Source organism: Vidua chalybeata, chromosome 28, assembly GCF_026979565.1.
Source record: "Vidua chalybeata isolate OUT-0048 chromosome 28, bVidCha1 merged haplotype, whole genome shotgun sequence".
Lineage (NCBI taxonomy): Eukaryota > Metazoa > Chordata > Aves > Passeriformes > Viduidae > Vidua > Vidua chalybeata.
The window spans coordinates 1,751,348-1,775,804 of NC_071557.1; the positions used below are offsets into that span (position 1 = coordinate 1,751,348).

The window sequence follows — 24,457 nt, forward strand, 5'->3', positions numbered from 1 at the left end:
ACCTCCCAGGCAGGGGAGGGGGGGATACAGCTCCATGAGGTCTGCGGGGAGCTGCAGCTTAAAACCTGGAGCTCCCCCTCCCACTTCCCAGCAGTCCCCTGGAACGCAGGAATTGCCAGCAGGAATTGCTCAATCCTGGCTAAATTAGGGAGGAATGGTCCTTTCCCTGGGTGGACATCAAACCCTGGCATCACCCCCGGCCGTGGGGAGCTGGGATGGAGCTCAGAGCGAGCCCAGAGGACAAATTCCCTGTGGGATGTGATTCTTCTTCCCAGCTCATTCCGGCTCAACATGGCTTTGCCACCCTTAATCAGGCCCCAGAAGGCCCTTGGCAGATAAGCAAGGGATAAACATCAAATATTTTCACCCACAGCTGATAAAATGCTCTCCCTGGGGATGCTGAGCAGCCAGGCAGGGATTGGGAAGGGAGGGAAGGATGGACAGGCAGGGATGGGGACAGCAGAGGCTGGGGCAGTTTGGATGTTAATTAATTTGGGAGAAGTGACAGTGAGCCTCTGAATTCAATATTCCTGCCCCAGCTGGGCATGAGTGGCATTTGCAGGTCCTGCTTTGCTATGAACTGGTGGCCAAAAGTGGTTTTTACTGGTACCACTGCCAGACCACCGACTAAATCCATGTTTTGTGGGAAGTGCCCGCTTCCCGTGGAAAGTTTCAGGGTTTTTTTTCCCCTTTCTCTCTCTCATTGAAACCCCAAGTGCCAGCATAGCCTGGATCCCCGCCAGAGCTTCTCACTCTTTGAATTTCCACCAAAAATCTCAATTCCTTCACTGGAAAGAAACCTCTCTGTGCCTGCAGGCAGGAGGATGACACCCAGCCTCCCGTGCTGCCAGGGTGACCCCGAACCTCCAAGCCTGGTTCTCCCAAAGATTTTGGCACATGGAATGATGAGGGATTCTACAAAGCCATCCCTTTACACCCGATCCTCTGTGCAGACAAAGATCGTCCCAAAAGCTACCACAGAAATTGGCTCCTTCCCTTTGGAAGCTGCTGGGTTGGGAATGGATTCAGCTGCATCCAGAAAAGCTGCCTGGTCATGGGATCAGCTGCCACCCCAGAGGGATCAAAGTGTTCCTGCAAACCCCAACAGGAAGGTCGGGAGCACTCCAGGAAGGATGTGAACCTTCACTTTCCCACTCTGCTATGGAGTGAACTTGGTTGAGCTTCTCCTCCCTCTCCGCTTGGGTGAAGCTTCCCTGCGGGATGGAGGTGTTAGGGAAGGACTTTTCCACGACAGGGGAAAGCCAGGAAGTTCAAAGGAATGCTGAACAGCATTCCTGAGTTTCATGTCAGCCTGCACAAGGAGAGGGAACACTGCACAGCAAAATCTTGGAAACTTGGATTGGGCTCCCTAAAAACACCCAAAGGTGCAAATCCCTGGCCAGGAGGGGATCCCAGGCGAGCCCAGGTGAGCCAGGCAGGAGGCCAGGCTCAGGTTAGGCGTGAATCTCCTCCTCGCTGTGCTCCAGGCGTGTCCATGGAAACCGCAGGCACCGTCCCACCCCGCTCCCCCCCTCCCAGGAACTCATGGCAACCGCTCCAAACACAGCACGGAGGCAAAAAAAAGAAAAAAAAAAAAAAAAAAAAAAAAAGAGATAAAAAAAAGGGGAAAAAAAAATTATTCCAACGGATCACAAACAGCTTCTGTCGAGGGAGACTCTGCGCCAAATCCCCGTTTGGGTGCTCTCCTCGTGGAGATGAGAGGGGAGGTCACGGGGTGGGGATAGGAGGGATGTGGGGATGGGATCCCACGGGAATGAACGCGCCCTTGCCGCAGGTGAGCGCTCCCACCTGGATTTCTGCCCCATCCCTGGAAACTTGGAGGCTTTAAAGCCACGCAGGGAATGTCAGGGCTGCTGCAGCGGGGGAGAAGGGAGAGAGAGGTGTAAAAAGAGGGAAAAAAAAAAGAGGTGTAAACATCGATTTTCTGGATTTTAGGTCAGGCCAGGGAAAACAAGGCACCTTCCTGAAGTTTGGCAGTGGAGGGATGAGCTCCTGGGAGCGGGTCCCTCTGCATCCTGCACAGAGCCAGGCACGGTGTCAGTGTTAAGCAAATCAAAAATAATGTCAGAATCCTCTCTCCCACCCATTCCAAGAGGAGCATGAAAAAAATAATGATATTTTACTCACCCATCAAAAGAAAATTACTCACGCCAGGCGCGTGGGCGAGCAGAATTTTGCAGGGCTGTTTTAGGCCCTGACTGTGCTACAAAAATATCCATTTTAAGCACGGTTGTGAAACACGGTTGTGGCTCAACCAGAGCACTGGGTTGGAGCTACCTGGACAAAACAGGTGGAAAAATGAACAATTAAGGAATAACCACTCCGAGGACCGGGGAGGTGGCAGGTGGCTCTTCCCAGCTGCTCCACCCCGGGAAATGCCCGGCTGGTGCTCCAGTTTCACCAAGATAAAAACTTTGGGATGTGCAAAGCACCTTGCACAGGTGCTCCAGGTAACAGGGAGGTGTTTGGGAGCCTCGCTCACCGCTCTGGCATCCACTTGCTTCATCCCAGTTAATTTTATCCCATGCTCATCTCCCGATCCCAGTATCACTGAAACCTGCAGGGAAGGGGGAGCGCTGCCATCGGCCACGTCAGGCTCCAAAAAACATCAATATTGATTCAGAGGGAAGAAAACAGAGCCCGGGGTTGTGTTTGCATTGCACCTGCCCAGCCTGGCCACGGCTCCAAAACACGGAAAATACCAGGAGTAACCAACAACCAGTGCAAATCCATAACGTGGAAAATATCAGGAATAACCAACAACCTGTGCAAATCCATAATGTGGAAAATATCAGGAGTAACCAACAACCTGTGCAAATACATAATGTGGAAAATACTGGGAATAACCAACAACCTGTGCAAATCCATAATGTGGAAAATATCAGGAATAACCAACAACCTGTGCAAATCCATAATGTGGAAAATATCAGGAATAACCAACAACCTGTGCAAATCCATAATGTGGAAAATATCAGGAGTAACCAACAACCTGTGCAAACCTGAAACACTGAAAACACTGGGAATAACCAACAACCTGTGCAAATCCATAACGTGGAAAATACCAGGAGTAACCAACAACCTGTGCAAATCCATAACGTGGAAAATATCAGGAATAACCAACAACCTGTGCAAATCCAAAACACAGAAAACACTGGGAATAACCAACAATCTGTGCAAATCCATAACGTGGAAAATATCAGGAGTAACCAACAACCTGTGCAAATCCATAACGTGGAAAATATCAGGAATAACCAACAACCTGTGCAAATCCAAAACACAAAAAACACTGGGAATAACCAACAACCTCTGCAAATCCATAATGTGGAAAATACTGGGAATAACCAACAACCTGTGAAAATCCATAATGTGGAAAATACTGGGAATAACAACAATGTGTGCAAATCCATAATGTGGAAAATACTGGGAATAACCAACAACCTCTGCAAATCCAAAACACAGAAAACACTGGGAATAACCAACAATCTGTGCAAATCCATAATGAGAAAAACACTGGGAATATCCAACAACCTGTGCAAATCCGTAGCACAGAAAATATCAGGAATAACCAACAACCTGTGCAAAACACCAGGAATAACCAACAACCTGTGCAAACCCAAAACACAGAAAACACTGGGAATAACCAACAACCTCTGCAAATCCATAATGTGGAAAATACTGGGAATAACCAACAACCTGTGCAAATCCATAACGTGGAAAATATCAGGAATAACCAACAACCTGTGCAAATCCAAAACACAGAAAACACTGGGAATAACCAACAACCTGTGCAAATCCATAATGTGAAAAATATCAGGAATAACCAACAACCTGTGCAAATCCATAACGTGGAAAATACCAGGAGTAACCAACAACCTGTGCAAATCCATAACGTGGAAAATATCAGGAATAACCAACAACCTGTGCAAATCCATAATGTGGAAAATATCAGGAGTAACCAACAACCTGTGCAAATCCATAATGTGGAAAATATCAGGAGTAACCAACAACCTGTGCAAATCCAAAACACAAAAAACACTGGGAATAACCAACAACCTGTGCAAATCCATAACATGGAAAATATCAGGAATAACCAACAACCTGTGCAAATCCATAATGTGGAAAATATCAGGAGTAACCAACAACCTGTGCAAATCCAAAACACAGAAAACACTGGGAATAACCAACAACCTGTGCAAATCCATAATGTGGAAAATATCAGGAGTAACCAACAACCTGTGCAAATCCATAACGTGGAAAATATCAGGACTAACCAACAACCTGTGCAAACCTGAAACACTGAAAACACTGGGAATAACCAACAACCTGTGCAAATCCATAACATGGAAAATATCAGGAATAACCAACAACCTGTGCAAATCCAAAACACAGAAAACACTGGGAATAACCAACAACCAGTGCAAATCCATAATGTGGAAAATATCAGGAATAACCAACAACCTGTGCAAATCCAAAACACAGAAAACACTGGGAATAACCAACAACCTGTGCAAATCCATAATGTGAAAAATATCAGGAATAACCAACAACCTGTGCAAATCCATAATGTGGAAAATACTGGGAATAACCAACAACCTGTGCAAATCCAAAACACAGAAAACACTGGGAATAACCAACAACCTGTGCAAATCCATAATGTGGAAAATATCAGGAATAACCAACAACCTGTGCAAAACACCAGGAATAACCAACAACCTGTGCAAATCCAAAACACAAAAAACACTGGGAATAACCAACAACCTGTGAAAATCCATAATGTGGAAAATACTGGGAATAACCAACAATGTGTGCAAATCCATAATGTGGAAAATATCAGGAATAACCAACAACCTGTGCAAATCCAGAACACAGAAAACACTGGGAATAACCAACAACCTGTGCAAATCCATAATGTGGAAAATACTGGGATTAACCAACAACGTGTGCAAATCCATAACAGGGAAAACACCAGGAATGACCAACAACCTGTGCAAATCCATAATGTGGAAAATACTGGGAATAACCAACAACCTGTGCAAATCCATAATGTGGAAAATACTGGGAATAACCAACAACCTGTACAAATCCATAATGTGAAAAATATCAGGAATAACCAACAACCTGTGCAAACCCAAAACACAGAAAACACTGGGAATAACCAACAACCTCTGCAAATCCATAATGTGAAAAATATCAGGAATAACCAACAACCTGTGCAAACCCAAAACACTGAAAACACTGGGAATAACCAACAACCTGTGCAAATCCATAACGTGGAAAATATCAGGAATAACCAACAACCTGTGCAAAACACCAGGAATAACCAACAAACTGTGCAAATCCATAATGTGGAAAATACTGGGAATAACCAACAACCTCTGCAAATCCATAATGTGGAAAATACTGGGAATAACCAACAACCTATGCAAACCCAAAACACAGAAAACACTGGGAATAACCAACAACCTGTGCAAATCCATAATGTGGAAAATACTGGGAATAACCAACAACCTATGAAAATCCATAATGTGGAAAATACTGGGAATAACCAACAACCTGTGCAAATCCATAACAGGGAAAACACCAGGAATGACCAACAACCTGTGCAAATCCATAATGAGGAAAATATCAGGAATAACCAACAACCCCAGTCTGAGGCTGTGCAAACTCATCCACGCTCCCACCCTCTGGGAGAGGCAAACAAGATCCTCTTTTCCCTGTGGGAATTCAGCTGGGGGGGGATTGGGAAACCAAAGCAGGGGATGTTTGGGAGTCTGGTCACAAGGTTTGATTTTTTGCAGTCTCAGGAACCTTAAAAAAACACTTTATAAAGTCAAAAATGAGGCACTTGGGGCAGTAAGGGGATGACAGAGTAAAATCCAGCACTCCACCCCCTTTATTTTCAGAAGGAGTGATGGCCAAGGGAATCACTGGATTGCACATGAGGAAGAGGGGGATGAGGATGCTCCAAGAGATCCCAACCCAAAGCCTAAAGGAAGCCATGGAGCTCGGCTGAGATCCCAAAACATCTCAGCTGTCCATGCAAGGCTAGAAAGGCAGAGCTGCCTCACTGCCTGAGAGCAGGAATTGGGAATTTGGGGGTTTAATCCAGGCTCTGTCACCAGCAGCAGCCCTCTGGAACAGTTTCCTTGTGTTGGTACAAGGGTCATCACTGTGCTCCTGGGAGTGATCCCCGCGTTCCAGGAGCGTTCCCTGTGTTCCTGGGAGAATTCCCTGTGTTCCAGGGAGCATTCCCTGTGTTCCAGGAGTGATCCCCATGTTCCAGGGAGCATTTCCCGTGTTCCAGGGAACATTCCCAGTGTTCCAGGAGCATTCCCTGTGTTCCTGGGAGCATTCCCTGTATTCCTGGGAGCATTCCTCGTGTTCCAGGGAACATTCCCAGTGTTCCAGGAGCATTCCCTGTGTTCCTGGGAGCATTCCCTGTATTCCTGGGAGCATTCCTCGTGTTCCAGGGAACATTCCCTGTGTTCCAGGAGCATTCCCTGTATTCCTGGGAGCATTCCCCGTGTTCCAGGGAACATTCCCTGTGTTCCAGGAGCGTTCCCTGTGTTCCTGGGAGAATTCCCTGTGTTCCTGGGAACATTCCCGGTGTTCCAGGAGTGATCCCCATGTTCCAGGGAATGATCCCCATGTTCCAGGGAGCATTCCCTGTGCTCCAGGGAGCGATCCTCGTGTTCCTGGGAGCATTCCCTGTGCTCCAGGAGTGATCCCTGCGTTCCTGGGAGCATTCTCTGCGTTCCTGGGAGTGTTCCCCATGTTCCAGGGAGCATTCCCTGTGTTCCAGGAGTGTTCCCTGTGTTCCAGGAGTGTTCCCTGTGTTCCAGGAGTGTTCCCTGTGTTCCTGGGAACATTCCCTGTGTTCCAGGAGCGTTCCCTGTGTTCCTGGGAGCATTCCCTGTGCTCCTGGGAGAATTCCCTGTGTTCCTGGGAACATTCTCTGTGTTCCAGGATGCGATCCTCATGTTCCTGGGAGCATTCCCTGTGCTCCAGGAGTGATCCCTGCGTTCCTGGGAGTGTTCCCTGTGTTCCAGGGAGCATTCCCTGTGTTCCAGGAGCATTCCCTGTGTTCCTGGGAGAATTCCCCGTGTTCCTGGGAGTGTTCCCAGCCCTCATACAGCACACAGAACCCACAAGGAGCGAGGGATGACCCAGGATTAACTCCACACCACTCAACAAAGCACCAACCTGCCAACAGCCCTTAAATCTCTGGGGATTTCCCTTACAAAAAAATTAAGGACACAAGCGCCCAGGAGCCCAAATGGTGGCAGGTTGTGCCACTTCCCAGCTCTGCAAGACAAAGCTGAGGACGAAGCTCCATCCTCTTCCTCAGCTGCAGCATCCAAGGCCTGGAAAAAGAGGGATCAACCCAGGACTAACGGTGCCCAACGCCAGAGAGACGCACGTGGAAGCTGAGCAAAGTCCCCGCTTCCCTGTGGGAAATGAATTCCTAGAGCGTTTCTAAAGCTGGATAGAAAGTTCACATAGCACGTGTATGCATGATCCAAAGCTGCCGGGGCTGGAACAAAGCTCTCCCTCCGCGGAGCGATGTCAGGGCCGGCCGCGCCTCGCCGTGACATTTCAGCAGCAGGGCACGACCCCACGTGTGTCAGCGCCGCCACGGACGTCACGCCGGGCCCTGCACGCCGTCAATGGCCCCATTGATGCCGGGAGGGCAGCCCGGGAAGGAGGGCAGCCCCGGGAAGCAGCGGGCAGGGAGGGCACTGAGGGCGATTGTGCGGCCGCCGCAGCGCTGGGACCCCGCGGGCTCCGAGCCCGTCGTGCGTCAGCCGCGCTCCGGAGGGTGACGCGGCCGGAGAAGAAAGAGACTCAGAATTCCCCGGAGTTCCCCCCCACTCCCCGGGCAAGTGTTGGAGTTCTGGATGCTGAAAATTCAAGACTTTCTGTACAGACTCACTCTGACCCCCAGGAGAGCGTTGAGGCAGTGGAAAAGGCTTCCAAAATTGATTGATAGCACTGGGATTACGCGTGTGGAGTTGGCTAGAAGTGTGTGACATCACAGGGTGGAAAACTTAAAGAGTTTGGGGTATTAGAATATAGAAATAAATATGAAGCAAGATGGAGGTTTTAGGGCAGAGGCTGGTTGTTCTTCTTTAACAACTTCTTCCTCCTTCTTCATGGGTTTGGGTGGTATTTTGTACCAGGGTTAGGACTTTGAGGGATCAGTTATTGGGTTAAAAGTGAAAATAATTCAGGTACCATTTCTACATTGGATAGTTTAACCTTAAAAGACCTTGTAACAAGAGGCAGTTAACCATTTTGTGCCTTGTTAATGAAAGACTACAAAACTCGCTGCTGTGAGACTGCAACACTGATAAGAAATAATAAACACCTGATAAACTACCATCCCAAGGACCTTCAATCCCAACCTCAACAGAAGTAGAAAAAGGAAGCTGAAAACTGGCAGGCAAGGACCTCGGATTCCTCTCCAGAAAGAGGTGAAAACACCAGATCTCCCAGAGAAAGGGCTCCCGGGAAAAGCCACGTGTGTTGTGGTGACAAGGGACAGTCCCCGGGGCTGGATGGACACCAAGAAGTGCTGCACCCAAATTATTCCGCATCCAACGCACAAAGGGATTATTTTTTCCTCACATCTTGGCTCTGAAGCTCCTCCTGGACCAGAAGGTCCCTTCCAGAGTCCCTTCCCTCAGAGTCCCTGGGAAAAGTTGGCTCCAAAACCTCATTAGCCAATGCTGACCGTAATTGTCGCTGTTCTGAGATGAGTGAAGCAAAACCAAAGTGATTCTGGTGGATAAATGTGCATTTTTAGCCCAAATGCCGAGTTTTAATCAGCACCTGTGTGTGCCTCGTTACATTCTTGCAGAACATTTCCAAACCACAACTTCCACAGCTCCCAACCCAAAAAATTTTCCATTGTCACCATGGAACTCAACCTGCCAGGCAAGGAAAAGCCCTTTTAGCTCTTGATCCATCCCATCCTTTGCCTCTCACATCAGGGCTGGATCTCCAGAAGTACCCAGGATGAGAAATCACACACAGCAGTCCAGATTAATTTCTGATGTTATTGATTTCTAATACAATTCAAATAAATAAGCACCAAAGGAAGCAGCACGTCCAAACTGAGCCCTCATCGGTTTGATTCAAACACATAGGAATTCTTCTCTTTTTTTAAGGAAAAAACTTTCATGGAGTTAAAGGTGGTTTTTCAGCATTTCAGAGCCACTGGGGACATTGGGGGACCCACCTGGGCAGGGAGGGGGGGGAACGGTGGGAAGGGGTGGGGGGGGCTGTGGGGGGCACAGGTGAGGGGTGCACACCTGTGGGGATGATACAGGGACAAACCTGGCCAGGACTGGGACAAACCTGGCCAGGATCGGGGCAAGCCTGGCCAGGACTGTGACAAACCCGGCCAGGAGCGGGACAAACCCGGCCAGGAGCGGGACAAACCCGGCCAGGAGCGGGACAAACCCGGCCAGGAGCGGGACAAGCCTGGCCAGAATCGGGGCAAGCCTGGCCAGAATCGGGGCAAGCCTGGCCAGGACTGGGACAAACCCGGCCAGGATCGTGACAAACCCGGCCAGGACCGAGACAAACCCGGCCAGGAGTGGGACAAACCCAGCCAGGACTGGGACAAACCCGGCCAGGATCGTGACAAACCCGGCCAGGAGCGGGACAAACCCGGCCAGGACCGAGACAAACCCGGCCAGGAGTGGGACAAACCCAGCCAGGACTGGGACAAACCCAGCCAGGACTGGGACAAACCCGGCCAGGATCGTGACAAACCCGGCCAGGACCGAGACAAACCCGGCCAGGACCGAGACAAACCCGGCCAGGACCGTGACAAACCCGGCCAGGATCGGGACAAACCTGGTCAGGACTGGGACAAACCTGGCCAGGAGCAGGACAAACCTGGTCAGGACTGGGACAAACCCGGCCAGGAGCAGGGCAAGCCAGTCAGGACTGGGACAAACCCGGCCAGGAGCGGGGCAAACCCGGCCAGGACTGGGAAAAGCCCGGCCAAGACTGGGGCAAACCCGGCCAAGACTGGGGCAAACTCGGCCAGCACCGGGACAAACCCGGCCAGGACAGGGGATCCCACCAGGCCCAGCACCGGGACAAGCCCGACCAGCAGCGGCTCCGCTCCAGGGCCAGCACCGGGGGCCCTCCAGGCCCAGAAGTGGGGCCAAGCCCGGCCAGCACCGGGACCGGCACCGGGCCAAGCCCGGCCAGCACTGTGAACCCACCCAGGGCCTGCACCGGGCCAGGCCCCGGCAGCACCGGCTCCGCTCCAGGGCTTGCACCGGGGCTCCCACCGGGCCAGGGCCGCTCAGCTCCGGGCCCGTCCCCGGCTCCTCCTCACCCGCAGTGCCCAAGGCGAGGAGCCGGGACCGGGCGGGCCGGTGCCAGCGGCTCCGGTTCCCCCGCCGTCCCTGCTCCCGGTCCCGCTTCCTTCTCCCTGACCCAGTCCCGGGTGCTCCCATTCCCTCGCTCTGCCCCGCTCCTGGTCCCGGTTCCTCCGCCCTGCCCCGTTCCCGGTGCTCCCGTTCCCCGGCCCTGCCCCGTTCCCGGTGCCGGCGCTCCCGTTCCCCGGCCCTGCCCCGCTCCCGGTGCTCCCGTTCCCCGGCCCTGCCCGCTCCCGGTGCCCCGGGGGTCCCCCCGCACTCACCAGCTCATGTTCCCCCTCCGCCCCGCGCCGCTCCCGGAAGTGCCGCCGCTTTTGGCCCCGCCCCTTCCGGCACCGCTCACCTCCGGGGCCGCGCGCCGCGGTGACGCCACGCGGGAGGGGGGGTGACGTCACACGGCGGGGGGAGCGTGACGTCACGGGCAAGGCGCGCGGGGAGAAGAGCCCGAAATTCGTCCGGTTTGGGTGCAAAGGATGGAAATGGGGCGGGAGGCGGTGGAGTTAAATGGGGCTGGGAGCCGTGGAGTGTCCCCGGCGTGGGCCGGGAGAAGGAATTGCCTGGAACAACCCCGGGGTGGGTGACAAGGAATTGCCTGGATCACCCCTGGGGTGGGTGACGAGGAATTGCCTGGAACAACCCCGGGGTGGGTGACAAGGAATTGCCTGGATCATCCCTGGGGTGGGTGACAAGGAATTGCCTGGAACAACCCCGGGGTGGGTGACAAGGAATTGCCTGGATCATCCCTGGGGTGGGCAAGGAGAAGGAATTGCCTGGATCACCCCTGGGGTGGGTGACGAGGAATTGCCTGGATCATCCCTAGGGTGGGCAAGGAGAAGGAATTGCCTGGATCACCCCTGGGGTGGGTGACAAGGAATTGCCTGGATCATCCCTGGGGTGGGTGACAAGGAATTGCCTGGATCATCCCTAGGGTGGGTGACAAGGAATTGCCTGGATCACCCCTGGGGTGGGTGACAAGGAATTGCCTGGATCACCCCTGGGGTGGGTGACAAGGAATTGCCTGGATCATCCCTGGGGTGGGTGACGAGGAATTGCCTGGATCACCCCTGGGGTGGGTGACAAGGAATTGCCTGGATCATCCCTGGGGTGGGTGACGAGGAATTGCCTGGATCACCCCTGGGGTGGGTGACAAGGAATTGCCTGGATCACCCCTGGGGTGGGTGACGAGGAATTGCCTGGAACAACCCCGGGGTGGGTGACAAGGAATTGCCTGGATCAGGCATCCCTGGGGTGGGCGAGGGTCAGGGATTGCCTGGGAGCATCCTGAGCTCTCAGAGGGGTGCCCAGGGTTGTTCCCTGGGCTGGGCGAGGGCACAGGGAAGGGATTCCCGGGATGGGCATGGCCCAGGGACAGCCTGGGGTGGGCAGGAGCAGGGGGAGGAGCAGAACTGCCCCAGTCAAGGATATCCAAGGGATGTGCAGCACCTTTGGAAGAGCTTTTGAGCAGAAAAGCCCCCAAACCCATCTTGAGGAGGCTGGGCAGGGGTGGGAGGGACAGCAAAGTCCTTTCGGTGACCAAAAACCCGCCTTGTCCTCAGCACTGACCCACCAGCCACCTCCATCCGTGAGCCTGGGGTGCTGCAGGGAGCCCCCCCAAGATCCAGGGGTGCCCCTGGACCCCCAGTCACCGGCCCAGGGTGCCATCCTGGGGGTGGGCACGGCCCCGGTGCCACCGGGCTGGTGGCACCAGCCACATGCCAGCGCACGGGGCGGAGGCGCGGGCCGGGCGCCAGGGGTGGCTTTATCAATTAGCAGGTGGAGGTAAACAGCACGGTAATTACAGCCAGGGAGGATGATGCTAAACTGGGAAGGTGTTACCGACACCGCTGAGGACAGGGATTAGCCCAAAAGGAATGGGGGGGGGTGGATTTGGGGGGGGCCACCCGGGGGAAGGGTGGCAACCCCCACCATTGTCCCATTTTGTGCGAGCCAGGGTGGGTGGAGAGGGGAGGATGTGAGGTGGCCTGAGGGGAAGGGATCAGTTTTGGGGTGCTGGTGGGTGTCAGAGCAAAGCCCGAGGGGAGGCAGCCAGGAGGGTCCCCCACATCCCCGTCCAGGTGTGGGCAGGGTGAGGAGGAAGAGGAAGGCTGGGGCCAGGAAGGTTTTGCTGCCAGCTGGGCCAGGCTGCTGCTCCTGGGCCTGTCCCCACCGTGATGCCCCCCACTGTCACCTCGGGGCGCAGGGGGTGGGACGAGACAGGGCTGGCACGAGCCTGGATCTGTCATCCTGATGGCCACGGGACTCAGGGAGCATCTTCTATGGAGGCTCTGCTGTTTGTCCCCCTGTCCCAGGGGGATGAGTCTGGCCCCTTCCCCCAGAAGGGATGGGGATGGATCCACACGGTCCCACGGGGTGGGAGATGAGGTCAGATGATCCAGAACCATCCAGGCCTTCTGTGGATGATGTCTCCTGCCAGGCAGTGGCAGAAGCTGAGCCAGAGGTGAGAAGATCAGGGAAGGATCCCACCAACATCTGTACTCCAGCTGCAAACCAGGAGCTTCTGGCTGCGGGTCCTCGTCGCTCCCGACCCCAGGGACGGGGTCTCAGCTCTTGGTGCTCCTCCTGAGCAGCAAATCCCATCCCGTGGAGAGCTCTTGGATCCATCCACATCCTGCAAAGCCCCTCGGCAGGGAGGAGCGAGGTGTTGGTGGCCTCCTCAGGACCTCGCCGCTCCCATTGAGGAGGCAAAGGCAGCAAGTTCTGTGGAGCTGGTACGTGACTGGAAGCCCTTCCCTCCTCCCCAGAACACAGATAGCCCAGAACGGGGATGGAAAGTGCCGTGTTTCCGTAGCAACCAACATTTTTCGTGCAAGGTGCTGCACGCACTCCCCGCGCTTTGCCACCCAAGGGTGCTCCTCACCTTCCTGCTCCGCGCCAGGGCGGTCCTGCCCAGTGGGACACCCAGGCTTGGCTGGCAGAGAGGGTCCCCAGGGCCTGGTGGGCTCCTTCCCTCCTCCTCCTCGCCCGCAGAAGGAGCCCAAAGCGTCGGTGCAGCGTTGGGTGGCTCCTCACTGGGGCAGCTCTTCTGCCGTGCCAGCATCTCCAGCATTTTCCAGCACAAGCCCCCGGTGGAGATGGGCACCTCCAGCACCACCAGCAGCAGCACAGCACCCTCAGGTGATGCCAGGGGCCGTGGTGGCTCTCCCTGTGCGTGGCAGCTCTGGTTCCTGCCCACCTGAGCTACACACGGGCACACACAGGGGCACCGATGGCTCCCAAAGCGTCCCGCAGCCCCTCATGGCTGCAGGACCTCCGGAGCACACAGGGAAGGACAATCCCAGCTCGTCCCAGTCCAGCCTCACGTCCAAACACTCAACCACCGGGAATCCACGCGGAGACCTGGTGCAGCGCCTCAGCCAAGTCCTCAACACCACTAGATGCCATCCCTGTCTGGGCCAGCTGTGCCCTGAGTCACCATCAGAGCCTGGATTTGCCCCACGATTAAAACCTTTCCAAGCCAGAGAGCTCAACAAACCCCCTGCCATGGGTAGAGCTGCCCGGGAATGGCTGGAGCAGCAGCTTTTCCAGGCCCGGCTGCGGATCCAAATCAAAAAGCAGGAAATCTGACAACGTTGCCAACGCTTTCATACCCTGGGAACACCAGGAAAGACCACGGTGCCAACGCCAGCCACCAGCACTGCCAGCCAGACCTTGGGACAGGAAGGAGGACACTTGTGGGACGCTCCACCCCAGCAGAGCTGGACCCGCGCGCACCGAGGGACCCCCAGAGCCCCGGTCTGGGATCCTCCAGCACAATCCCAGCTCCGGGATTCCAGCCTCCATCCCCATCCCTGGGGAAGGATCCAACCACCACACGCCACCACTCCAAACATCCAAGCGCCTCCAAACTCCTTCTCCCACTCGTTCCTCGTGCCCGTGCGAGCGCCAGCGCTGAAACCCAGCCGTTTATTTTTATCCCGAGCGATCCAGGCTGGGAAAAAAAATCCCCTGCGGGCGCTGCCCCCGGGGCGATTTGGCGGGCGAAGGGCGCGGGAGCATTACCGGCTGAAGCGGCGCGATCCTCTTTGGTGGCCCAAAGTTATCCCGGCAGCCGCGGAAGCCGCCGGCAAAATGGTGACGGGGTCAAGGCGGCGGCGGCACGAGCAGGGAAAAACAGCATGGGAGGTCAAGGGCAAAGCAAGGACATGGCGGATTTTTGGGGAGAGGGTGGGTGCCCCCATCCTGGTTGGGTTCCCCAATCCCGGTTGGGTTCCCCAATCCCGGTTGGGTGCCCCCATCCCAGTTGGGTTCCCCAATCCCAGTTGGGTGCTCCCATCCCGGGACGCGAGGACGGAGCCAGTCGCCTTCGGGGTCACCCAGCGGGGTCTTGCTGTGCCGTCCTGTGGATAGAACTGAAGCAGAGGGAGGGGGACTGAGAAGAAAAAAGTGGGTTACTTTTTTTTTAAAAAGATCACATAAAAAAATAATATTTAAGGAAATACAGCACTAGGAAAAAAAAAATTCTGTACAGACAGGTTTCAAAGTCGCCCGTAAAGAGACGCAGCACCCACTTCCCTGCACATTTCAACCCTTTTTACACTCCCCTTACACATTAAAACCTTTGTTTTTTTACTTTCCAAACCAATATAGATCAATTTAAGCAAATAAAGATATTTACTACAGATTTTGATTGTCAGCAAACACAATATATTTACTGCATTAGCATTTGCTCACAGTGCAAATGGTACAACAATACATCAGTTCAATATTTCTGATTTTTTCCCTTAAAAATGCTGTATGCATTAACTATCATATTTGCATTACAACATGACAAATGAGCAAATGAAATGTGTGTGAAAATTATCACCTTTTCACAATATCAAGCATAATTTTTTTTTTTAACCTTAGTATAAGGTACTATAAATCCAAGAAATAAAAACATCCACAAAATATATTACATCTGGTATGATTTTTTTTTTCTCTAAGTACTCAACTTTATACAAAAGTCTTTCAAAAAATATCATTCCCTTAGGTTTGTGTGGTTAAACCTGATTGTGGTTTTTTTTTTTTTTTTTTTTTTGTTCCTTTCAGTTCACATAAATTAGACTGCATTCTTCCTCTTCTCTTTATTTTTTGTACGTTTTTAATGTGTTTTTTTGTGTTTTTTTTTTCACATGCAGACATCAAACCTGGATAGCACGACCTTTTGGCAACAAAGATTTTTTTTTCTTTTTAAGTCATTATTATTTTTGCTTAGTTTAGCTTAAATGTCTGAGCACAGTTTTATTAAAACAAAAGAAGAAAAAAATCAGAGCAGTCATGCAATGACATGCACATACCAGAAGGAGAAAGAAAAAAAAAAATAATAATAAAATAGAGGACTAATTGATTTTTCTCCTCCATAGTTGGGTGGTTGTTTTAAAGTGACCAAATAAAATAAAATAAAAATATCTCACATTATAAAAAGTATTCAGCAAAATACTGGGGTGCTTTTTTTTTTTTTTCCCTGTATTTCTGTAAAGAATTTCCCTTCTGCTGAAAACAAAGAAAAAAAAATAATAAAAAGGAAAAGAAAACAAAAATAAGAAAACAAACCCAAAAGCTGCTGCCGGGACATCGCTCCCCGCCGCCCCCCAGAGTTGGGGGGACCCGCAGAGCCGCCCCCCGCCCCACCAGCCTGGCTTGGGGGGCTGAGCCCTCTTACCTCCAACACGGGGAGCCGGTGCTTGGGGACACGGGGGGGACACGGGGCCGGGGGGGGCAACGGGGGCTCCAGGCCCAGCGAGGAGAGGAGCCAGATCAGCTCCGTCCATCCATCATCCATCCATCCATCCATCCATCCATCCATCCATCCATCCATCCCCTCACGGATCCTGGAGCGCCCAGCCCCGGGGGAGCCGGGCAGGACAGGACCGGGGGCGGGGGGGGGGGGCCGATCCTGGAGCAGCCAGCCCCGGCAAGGGCGGGCGGGTCGGACCGAGCCCTGGGATCCAGGTCAGCCGGGAATATTCCCGGGATCTGCGGCCCGGGCAGCCCGGAGCCGGGCCGGGTGGGTGCGGGCGGGAGGTGCCGGGTGAGGGCCGTGGGGTGCGGGAGAGTCGGAGCCGGGAGAGCCGGGATGGGGCAATCCAGCCGGGATCCGGGCGGTGCGAGTAATCCAGGTGCGGGAGCAGGGATCCGGGAGAGCCGGGCAAGGAGGGTGCGGACAGCCCGGCCCCGGGCGGTGCGGGTGTGGGCAGCCGGGATCCGGGAGTTGCGGGAGCGGGCAGTGCGGGCGGCCCGGCCCCGGGCAGTGCAGGTGGAAGCAGCCGGGATGTGGAAGGTGCAGGAGCAGGCAGCCGGGATCCAGGTGCTGCGGGCAATCCCAGCGCGGGCAGCGCGAGTCCGGGCAATCCGGGTGCGGGCAGTGCGGGTCCCATCGATCCAAGTGCAGGCAGGATCCAGGTGCGGGCAGCCTGGACCCGGTCAATCCGGGTGCGGGCGGAGCGGACCCGTCGCAGCACAACCCCGGTATCCTGAACACCGTGGGGTTCCCCCCGGAGCGGTGCCGAGGGCAAGGGGAGGAGAAGGGGTGCCACCGCGCCGCCCCCCACAATCCCTCAAGCGCACGTGGTGACGGCAGGGGCGAGGGCGACGGGGGGCGAGGTGGTGGCGGCGGCGGCGGGGGGCGCGGCGGGGGGCTGCACACCCGAGCCCTTCTCGGCCTTCTTCTCCTTCTGCTTGAGGTGGATCTTGGCGTGCCGCTTGCGCTCGTCGGAGCGGGCGAACTTGCGGCCGCAGAACTCGCAGGCGAAGGGCTTCTCGCCGGTGTGGGTGCGGATGTGGGTGGTGAGGTGGTCGCTGCGGCTGAAGCTCCGCATGCAGATGCGGCACTGGAAGGGCTTGTGGCCCGTGTGGATGCGAAGGTGGCGGGTGAGCTCGTCGGAGCGGGAGAAGCGGCGGTCGCAACCCTCGGCCGGGCAGGCGTGGGGCCGCTCGTGCAGCGGTGTCTTGCTGGGCCGGTTGGGATACTTGCGGGGTCGGATGGGCTTGAGGGTGAGGGGCGGCTGCGGCAGCCCCCCGAAACCCGGGTGGATCTGCTTGTCCTTGAAGGCCTTGATGGTCTCCAGCGGGGTTATGGGGGGCGGGTTGACGCGGATGGGGTCCAAGCTCTGGAAGGGTTTGTGCTCCGTGATGGTGCCCATGTCGTTGGGGTGGTGGTAGAGGTTATAGTCTGGGATCATGGGGAAGAGGTTGCTGTCCAAGGCGGGCTTGGCCGCCTGGTAATCCTGGGGGGAGTAGGTGAGGCCAGGGTTGCTCTGGGGGTCGTGGAAGGAGACAGGCTCTGGGTAGAGGTCACTGCAGGAGGAGTAGGGCGGCAGCGCGGGGTACATCTGGTCCACCTCGCCCTGCGGCGGCCCCATGCTGCCCGCCGAGCTCTGCGTGCTGGTGAGCGCGCCCGAGGACGGCGGCACCCCAGGATGCCGGCGCTCATCAGGCTGATGATGTTGTCCTGGCACCAGTTGGAGGGCGAGTCAAAAGCGAATTTCCCCAGGTAGGTGACAGTCTTGTTGCCCGGGGCGGGTTGAAAAGTGCCCGAGTAGGAGGACAATTCCTGACCGGCCTTTTCGTTCGCTAAGCCAATGTCCATAACATTATCTGCAAAGTGCGAGAGAAGCGGGGCAGGGTAAGCCGGGAGGGCCCGGGGATGCACCGGGGGATGCTCCGGGGGATGCTCCGGGGAGCGGGGATGCACCGGTTCCCCCTCGCCTCGCTCCCCCCCTTCCCCTCGCTGCTTCCACCCCGCGTATGCGGCGCTGCCTGCCGGGGGTCCCGACGATGCGGGGCCGCCCGCGCCGCCCCCGCGAGGAGCTGCCCGGGGTGGGTGGGTGGGTAGGGGGGACACCCCATCGCCGCGCCGCCGGGGGAAGGAGGTACCTGCGGCTACAGGTAGGCTTCCTCCCCGTCCAGCCCCGGCAGCGCTGGGCACTCCGCGGAGCCGGGGCTGCGGCCGCCGACGCCGTTACCAACTCGCCGCCTTCCCTGCGCCGAGCCCCGGCGAGGAGAAACACGGGGATGGGGGGGGGGGTGGTTTTAAGCCTGGCGGGGCTCCGCGTGGGAGCGGGGACACGCGGGGAGCACCCGCCCCCGCCGCCCTCGGCGCTCACCTGTGCCCCCCAGATCCTCCCTCTCTCTCCTGTCCCCCCCGCGCCCCGCTGTTTCCCCCAACCCCGCGCTCCGGGAAAGTCGGCGCCGCGTCCCGGGGAGCCCACGCTGCCGCCGCCGCCGCTGCGGGGTGTGGGGGGGCGGCTGCCACGGCCACGCGCGTCCGCGGCGCCTCCGCACCCGCGCGGATCCCGGCGCGGGCGGGCGGCCCCTGCGCGACACGGGGGTGCCCGGCCTTCCCCTCGTCCCCTCGACCCTCCAGCTTTTCCACCCGGGTTCTCCTCCCCACGGAGCCCGGCCGCCGTCCCCGTACCTGCGGCGGCGGCTCGGCGGCGGCAGCGCTCGGCGGAGCCCTGCAGCGATCGCGCGGAGACACGGCGAGGAAAGGGGTGGGTGGGTGCGGGGGGGGGGACGCTCCCCAGCCCCAGCTCTTCCCTTCCCTCCGAGGCTCCATGACACCCTACCCACAGCATCCTCCTCCTCGCCCCACCGGCTCCCCCCCTGCTCCTGCCTTTTCCCCATTTTCCTTCCCTCCCGCTTTACCTGCAGCCATCTGGTTGTAGTGAGCCACCGAGTCGCTGGTGCTGGAGAATATATTCAAAGAGTTGGGGATCTCCTCTGGGTACAGATTGTCAGGCAATTGGTTCATCAAAGTGTTCATGGTCCCCGGCAGCTTCTCCAGTAGTTTGCCTGTCATAGCACTGGAGGAAAAGGCTGGTTCAACGTGGCTCCGAGCTCGGCTCCCGAGGAAACAACATCCGAGTGGCAAATCCGTGCGAGGGAAATCATGCAAGAAGAAAAGTTGGGGCGGGGGCGGCGGGGGGGAGGAGGAGGAGGCGGGGGGGGGGCTGGGGGTGGCCGCGGAGGAGGGGGCGCGGGGGGGGCGCGGTCCTCCGTGGGTCCCTTGGTGGTGTTTCCTCGAGGGGGAGGGGGCGATCTGGCTGGCAGATGTGGTTGTAGAAGCTGGGGGGGGTGGGTGGGGGGGAGGATTTAACCCCTCCTCTCTCTCTCTCTCTCTCTCTCGCCGGCTCCCGGCCCCGGCCCCGCTTCCCCCGCGCTCGGCCCCGCTCCGCTCGCCGGTTCCTTCTCTGCCGCCCGACTGCTCCGCCGGGGACTCCGCGGGGCCTTTATGCGGGAGCGCTCCGTGACGTAGCTGCCCATATATGGACAGACAAAGCCGAGCCGAGGCCGAGACGTCACAATGGAAGCTCCGCACAATGGAACGTTGGAGAGAGCAGGAAGCGGGGCCGGCGCGCGCGGGGACGGGGGACAGGGGACCGGGCGAGGGGTACCGGGAACCCTGCACCGGGCAAGGGGAACCGGGCACCGGATACCGGGCTAAGGGGGCCGGGAACGGGCCATCCTGCACCGGGCAAGGGGGACAGGGCAGCGGACGCAGGGCAAAGGGGGCCGGGCACCAGGCATGCTGCATCGGGGAAGGGGTACCCGGTACCGGGCATCCTGCACCGGGCAACGGGGACCGGGACCTGGCCATCCCGTACCGGATAAGGGGTACCGGGCTTCCTGCACCAAGCACCGGGCATCCTGTACCGGGTACCAGGCTCCCTGCACCGGGCAGTGGGCACCAGAAACCCTGCGCAGGGCACCGGGCATCCTGCACTTGTCACCGAGTACAGGGTACCGGGCGTGCATCGGGCGCTCCGGCACGGGGCACCCTCCACGGGGCACCGGGCATCTCGCACCGGACACCGGGCACAGTGCATCGGACCGGGGGTCTCTCCCGCTGCACTGCATCCCCCGCGCCGAGCGGTGCCGTCCCCCTGCGCAGGGCAGGCGGCGGCGGCTCCAGCCCTTCCAGCCCGGATCATTCCCCCCGGGAAGCAGCGGGGGCGCGGGGACAGTCCGCCCCCGCCGTGCCTGACCCTGCGGCCGCCTCCGGGGCTGCTCAGAGCCAGGCTCTTACCGGGAGGTTTTTTTTTCCTCCAGTGGAGACCAGGACCGGCCACAAACCCCATCCCGCAGCCCGGGCTGGCACAGGAACGGGATGGGAGCTGTGCAGGGAAAGCCACAGCGCCAGGCAGTGGAGTTTGGTGGGAAGGAGAGGGTCAGAGCGGGGGGGCTGCAGAAGCCTCCAGCCCCTCGGTGTGGTGGCAGTGGTGACAGAGGGGATGGCTCTGCCCCGAGCTGCCCCCTCCCCATGTCCTGGCCCCCCTGGAGAACAGCGCTTGGAATACTTTAAAAACAGGTAACACTTGTTGGTCGCCTGTGATTTTAACCTCACCTCCCCCCTTTAAAAGTTTGGCACTTCCAAGGCGTCAGTAATTAGGTGGTTTCGTGCTAAGTGTGCCAACTGATGCTATCTTTAAAACCCTCCGAGTTATATAGCAAATGTATGGAAAAATGCTGTGTTGCAATAGCTCCACTTACCCAATTCCTGCAGGGCCGGCTTTGCCATGGGAGTGAAATCCGGGCTACGGGAGGGCTGCGGCGGGAGGGGACCGGGCAATAGCTGCGGGGACACGGGGCACGGGCACACCGGGGCTGTGGAGGTGCAGCGAGGCCCGGGCACTGTCGCTGCGCGGTGCCGGCAGCCGCTGGGGCGAGGGGCGGGGTGGGCGGGGGGTGCTGCTGTGTGCAGGGCGGGGGGAGCGTTCCCGGGGGTGGGGGGCAGCGAGCCCCGACTTGGTCTGCTTGTGACCGCGGGGGGAGGAGGGGCCTGTGTGTTCCATCAACTTCAGGGTCACCATTCACTTCAGAGCCCCCCACATTCACTTCAAGGCCCCCCACATCCACTTCAGGGCCCCCGTGCACTGCAGGGCCGCTCATTCACTGCAGCCCCCCAGCCACTGCAACCCCAACCAGTGCGCTGATGCCCCTCCATCCACCGACCCCCCCCTTCCACTAGAAGTCCCCCCTACCCTGTGCAGAACCCCCCCCATCCTGTGCGGAGTCCCCACCCTTTGTAGAGACCCCACATCTTGCACAGAACCCCCCCATCCTGGGCAGAACCCCCCACCCTCCTTAGACCACCCCCCATCCTGCCCAGAGCCCCCTTCCTTCGCACCCTTTTCACCCCCCGTCCTTTGCAGGGCACGCTCCTTGTTTTGCACCCCTCTCTCCGTCTCTCACCCCACCTTGCACCCCTCCCGCCGCCCCCCAAGCCGCAACCCCCCCCTCTCCGCCGCATCCCCCGCCTGCCCCGCCCGTGGCCCGGCGCGGCCCGGGGGGAGCGCGGCGGCGGCGGCGGCGGCGGCGGCGGGGGGAACGGGGGGGGAGCGCGGGGCGGCGGCGGGCGGGCGGCCGAGGGGAAGCGCCATACAAGGCCTGGATCCGGCCCCGCCTCCGCTCCCTTCTTTGGCCGCCGGTTCCGGCGCCCCCGGCGCTGCCGAGGTGCGGGGCGGGCGCGGGGCGCGGAGGGGGATCCACAGCCCGCGCCCCCTCCCCGGGCAACACCGCCCTGACCCGCGGGGGTGAGGAGGGGGTCCCGTTGACACCCCCGTCCCCCAGGCGTCCTCCCCCGTCACCGCATTCCCACGGTGGGAGCGCGCCCGCAGCCGCAGCGCCGGGGATGCTGCGGGGCCCCCGCTGCGTGTCCGGCTCCCACGGCCCCGCAGGTCAGAGCAGGGACCCCCGCCCAAAAATTAAACCACCCCTCCTCAACCCTTCATTGTGTCCGGTACCAACACCACCACCCGGTTCCTCCCGATTTATAGCGGAGGGGTGCGGGTTTGCTCAGCCTTATCGGCACCCACGGGCGAGGGTCCCGTGGGGAATTCCTGCTCCGGAGCAAGCAGCTCCTCGCCCTGCTCTGGAAAACTCCGCATCCTCACGAGTGCCAGCCCCGCGCTCGGCTCACACCGACCCGGGTGGGTGTCTACCCTCCGAGGGTGACAGTGACACGGGAGTGTGAACGCTCACCTGCCCCCCCCCGACACGAGTGGCACCTGCTTCCCGCTGGGAATGCAGCTGGTTCCTGCCCGATCGGGGCGGCTGGGGCTGTGGGTGCACCCCAAACCCTCGTGGTGGGGTTTAGGCTGGGTTTAAAGCTCCTGAGTCATGAGGACCTGCCGCTAAAGCCGGCTGGTGAGAGCGGGACAGCTCAGGCACTGACAGCGGTTTGATTGGGAACGGCCCTAAGCCAAAATAAACCGAGGCAGACTTAGACTGGCACGGGAACGGCCGCATGGGGGTTGGACTGGCTTAGTTACAGCTCAGCTTAATGGGTCGGAGCATCCCGAGCAGAGCTCTTTACCCAACGGGAGGTGGAGGGAAAACACAGAATCTCACCTGGGGTGGCTCCGGATGGTTTTAAATTACAGCCCAGGCTGGATGGAGTCTGAGAGGTTTCGCTCTTTTTTTCGTCATCCCACACACCTGCCCCGTGTGAATCCCATCCCGATCCAGGTGTTTCAGTAACCTGGATCATCACTGCTGGCATTCCATGCACATGGATCTTCCTCCCCTGCCCCTCTCAGGTGAGACCCCACCTGCGGTGCTGGGTGCAGGCCTGGGGAGCACAGGAAGGACGTGGAGCTGCTGGAACAGCTGCAGAGGAGGTCAGGGAGCTGCTCCAGGGCTGGAGCCCCTCTGCTCTGGAGCCGAGCTGGGGGTGCTCACCTGGAGAAGGCTCCAGGGAGAGCTCAGAGCCCCTTCAGTGCCCAAAGGGAGCCAGAAGAGCTGGAGAGGGACTGGGGACGAGGGATGGAGTGACAGGACACAGGGAATGGCTTCCCACTGCCAGAGGGCAGGGATGGATGGGATATTGGGAAGGAATTCCTGCCTGGGAGGGTGGTGAGGAGCTCGCTTGGAATTCCCAGGGAAGCTGGGGCTGCCCCTGGATCCCTGGAAGTGCCCAAGGTCAGGATGGACGGGGCTTGGAGCAGCCTGGGATAGTGGGAGGTGCCCCTGTCCATGGCAGGGGGTGGCACTGGGTGAGCTTTAAGGTCCCTCCCCACCCAAACCATTCCAGAATTCCATGAAATGCTGCCATCCCTCCTCAATCCCAAGCGTCCCACACCTCACAGCAGCCCGTGCAGGGGTTGTGACAAACAGTGACATTACCTGTGACATCCATCCAGGTGCTGGCAGCGTCCCCTCAGCAAGGAACCGAGAGCCCCCAGCTCCCACCCCGACCCTCCCTCGGGGCTGTGTGATGCTGAGAGCAGCCACACCCCGTCCCCAAAACCCCGCTGGCCCCCATGGGACCGGGAGCTTGTCCCCCTGGGTGCTGTCACCTGACGGGCGACTTCTCCCCGCTCCTCTCGGTCTTGTGACCGACCGGGCCCTGATTCATGTGCCGGGAGCCCTGCAGCTGCTCCGGGCTGCACATCCTGGGGGACCCCCGGGCTTCGAAAAGGGGAACTCGTCAGGGTTTTTCACCTAATTAACGACAGCTTAATTGTACTTACAGGGAAGGGAACGCGAGCCCAGTTTTCGTGCCTTGTGGCCAGGCTGATGGGCTGCTCGCTCCCTAAAATTCACTTGAGCTGAGCTGAGCATGCAGAGAGCTGAGCCTTGAAGGCCGGGGCACATCACGAGCTGCTCTTGTTCAGTGTCTCAGGAGCTCTGGAAAGCTCCACGCCGTGCACGGTTCTGTGTGTCAGGCTTTTAACTCCGCAGAGGGAGACAGGGATCATCTGTAATGACGGCGATGATCACCAGCATTGTCACCTCATCCTGGATTACAAAGGATGCTCCGGCACGGAGCCTGAGGCACACACCAGAGCACCGAGCCTTTCCTCCCCAGCCCTTGGATTCGCTGCAGATGCAGATCTGGGGCTGGTAAGGTCACAAGAGTCATAAACAGAGTGTGGCTGGTGGGGACCTGAAAGGTCACCGGCCTCCTACCCCCGGGGGACGACTGTGCCAGGGCCACGTGTGTAGGCGGCTGCCTGGATGGTCGACAACACAAACTTCTCTCGAGCAGCTTGCAGAGGGAAAAAAACACACCCCGAGCCACCCAAACCACGGGG

The 24,457-nt window shown here is 57.9% G+C and overlaps 2 protein-coding genes across 3 annotated transcripts in view; both read right to left on the reverse strand.

The window, feature by feature from the left end:
- Nucleotides 1-10,726, reverse strand: part of BIN3 (bridging integrator 3) — a 47,003-nt gene extending 36,277 nt beyond the window's left edge. The window contains exon 1 of one of the 2 annotated variants that reach the window (XM_053966691.1): nucleotides 10,685-10,726. In XM_053966691.1, coding sequence (XP_053822666.1) covers nucleotides 10,685-10,692 — 8 coding nt within the window. In that variant the 5' untranslated portion in view covers nucleotides 10,693-10,726. Of the gene's footprint in view, nucleotides 1-2,148; nucleotides 2,299-10,684 lie in introns of those variants that run through there. The other variant, XM_053966692.1, reaches the window with a different exon arrangement.
- Nucleotides 10,727-12,385: 1,659 nt separating this feature from the next.
- Nucleotides 12,386-20,959, reverse strand: EGR3 (early growth response 3). Its single transcript, XM_053966683.1, is given in 3 exon segments — nucleotides 12,386-17,838; nucleotides 17,841-18,017; nucleotides 19,068-20,959. Coding segments are annotated over 3 exon segments (1,989 nt in total). The 5' UTR covers nucleotides 20,020-20,959; the 3' UTR covers nucleotides 12,386-16,978.
- Nucleotides 20,960-24,457: the final 3,498 nt, after the last annotated feature.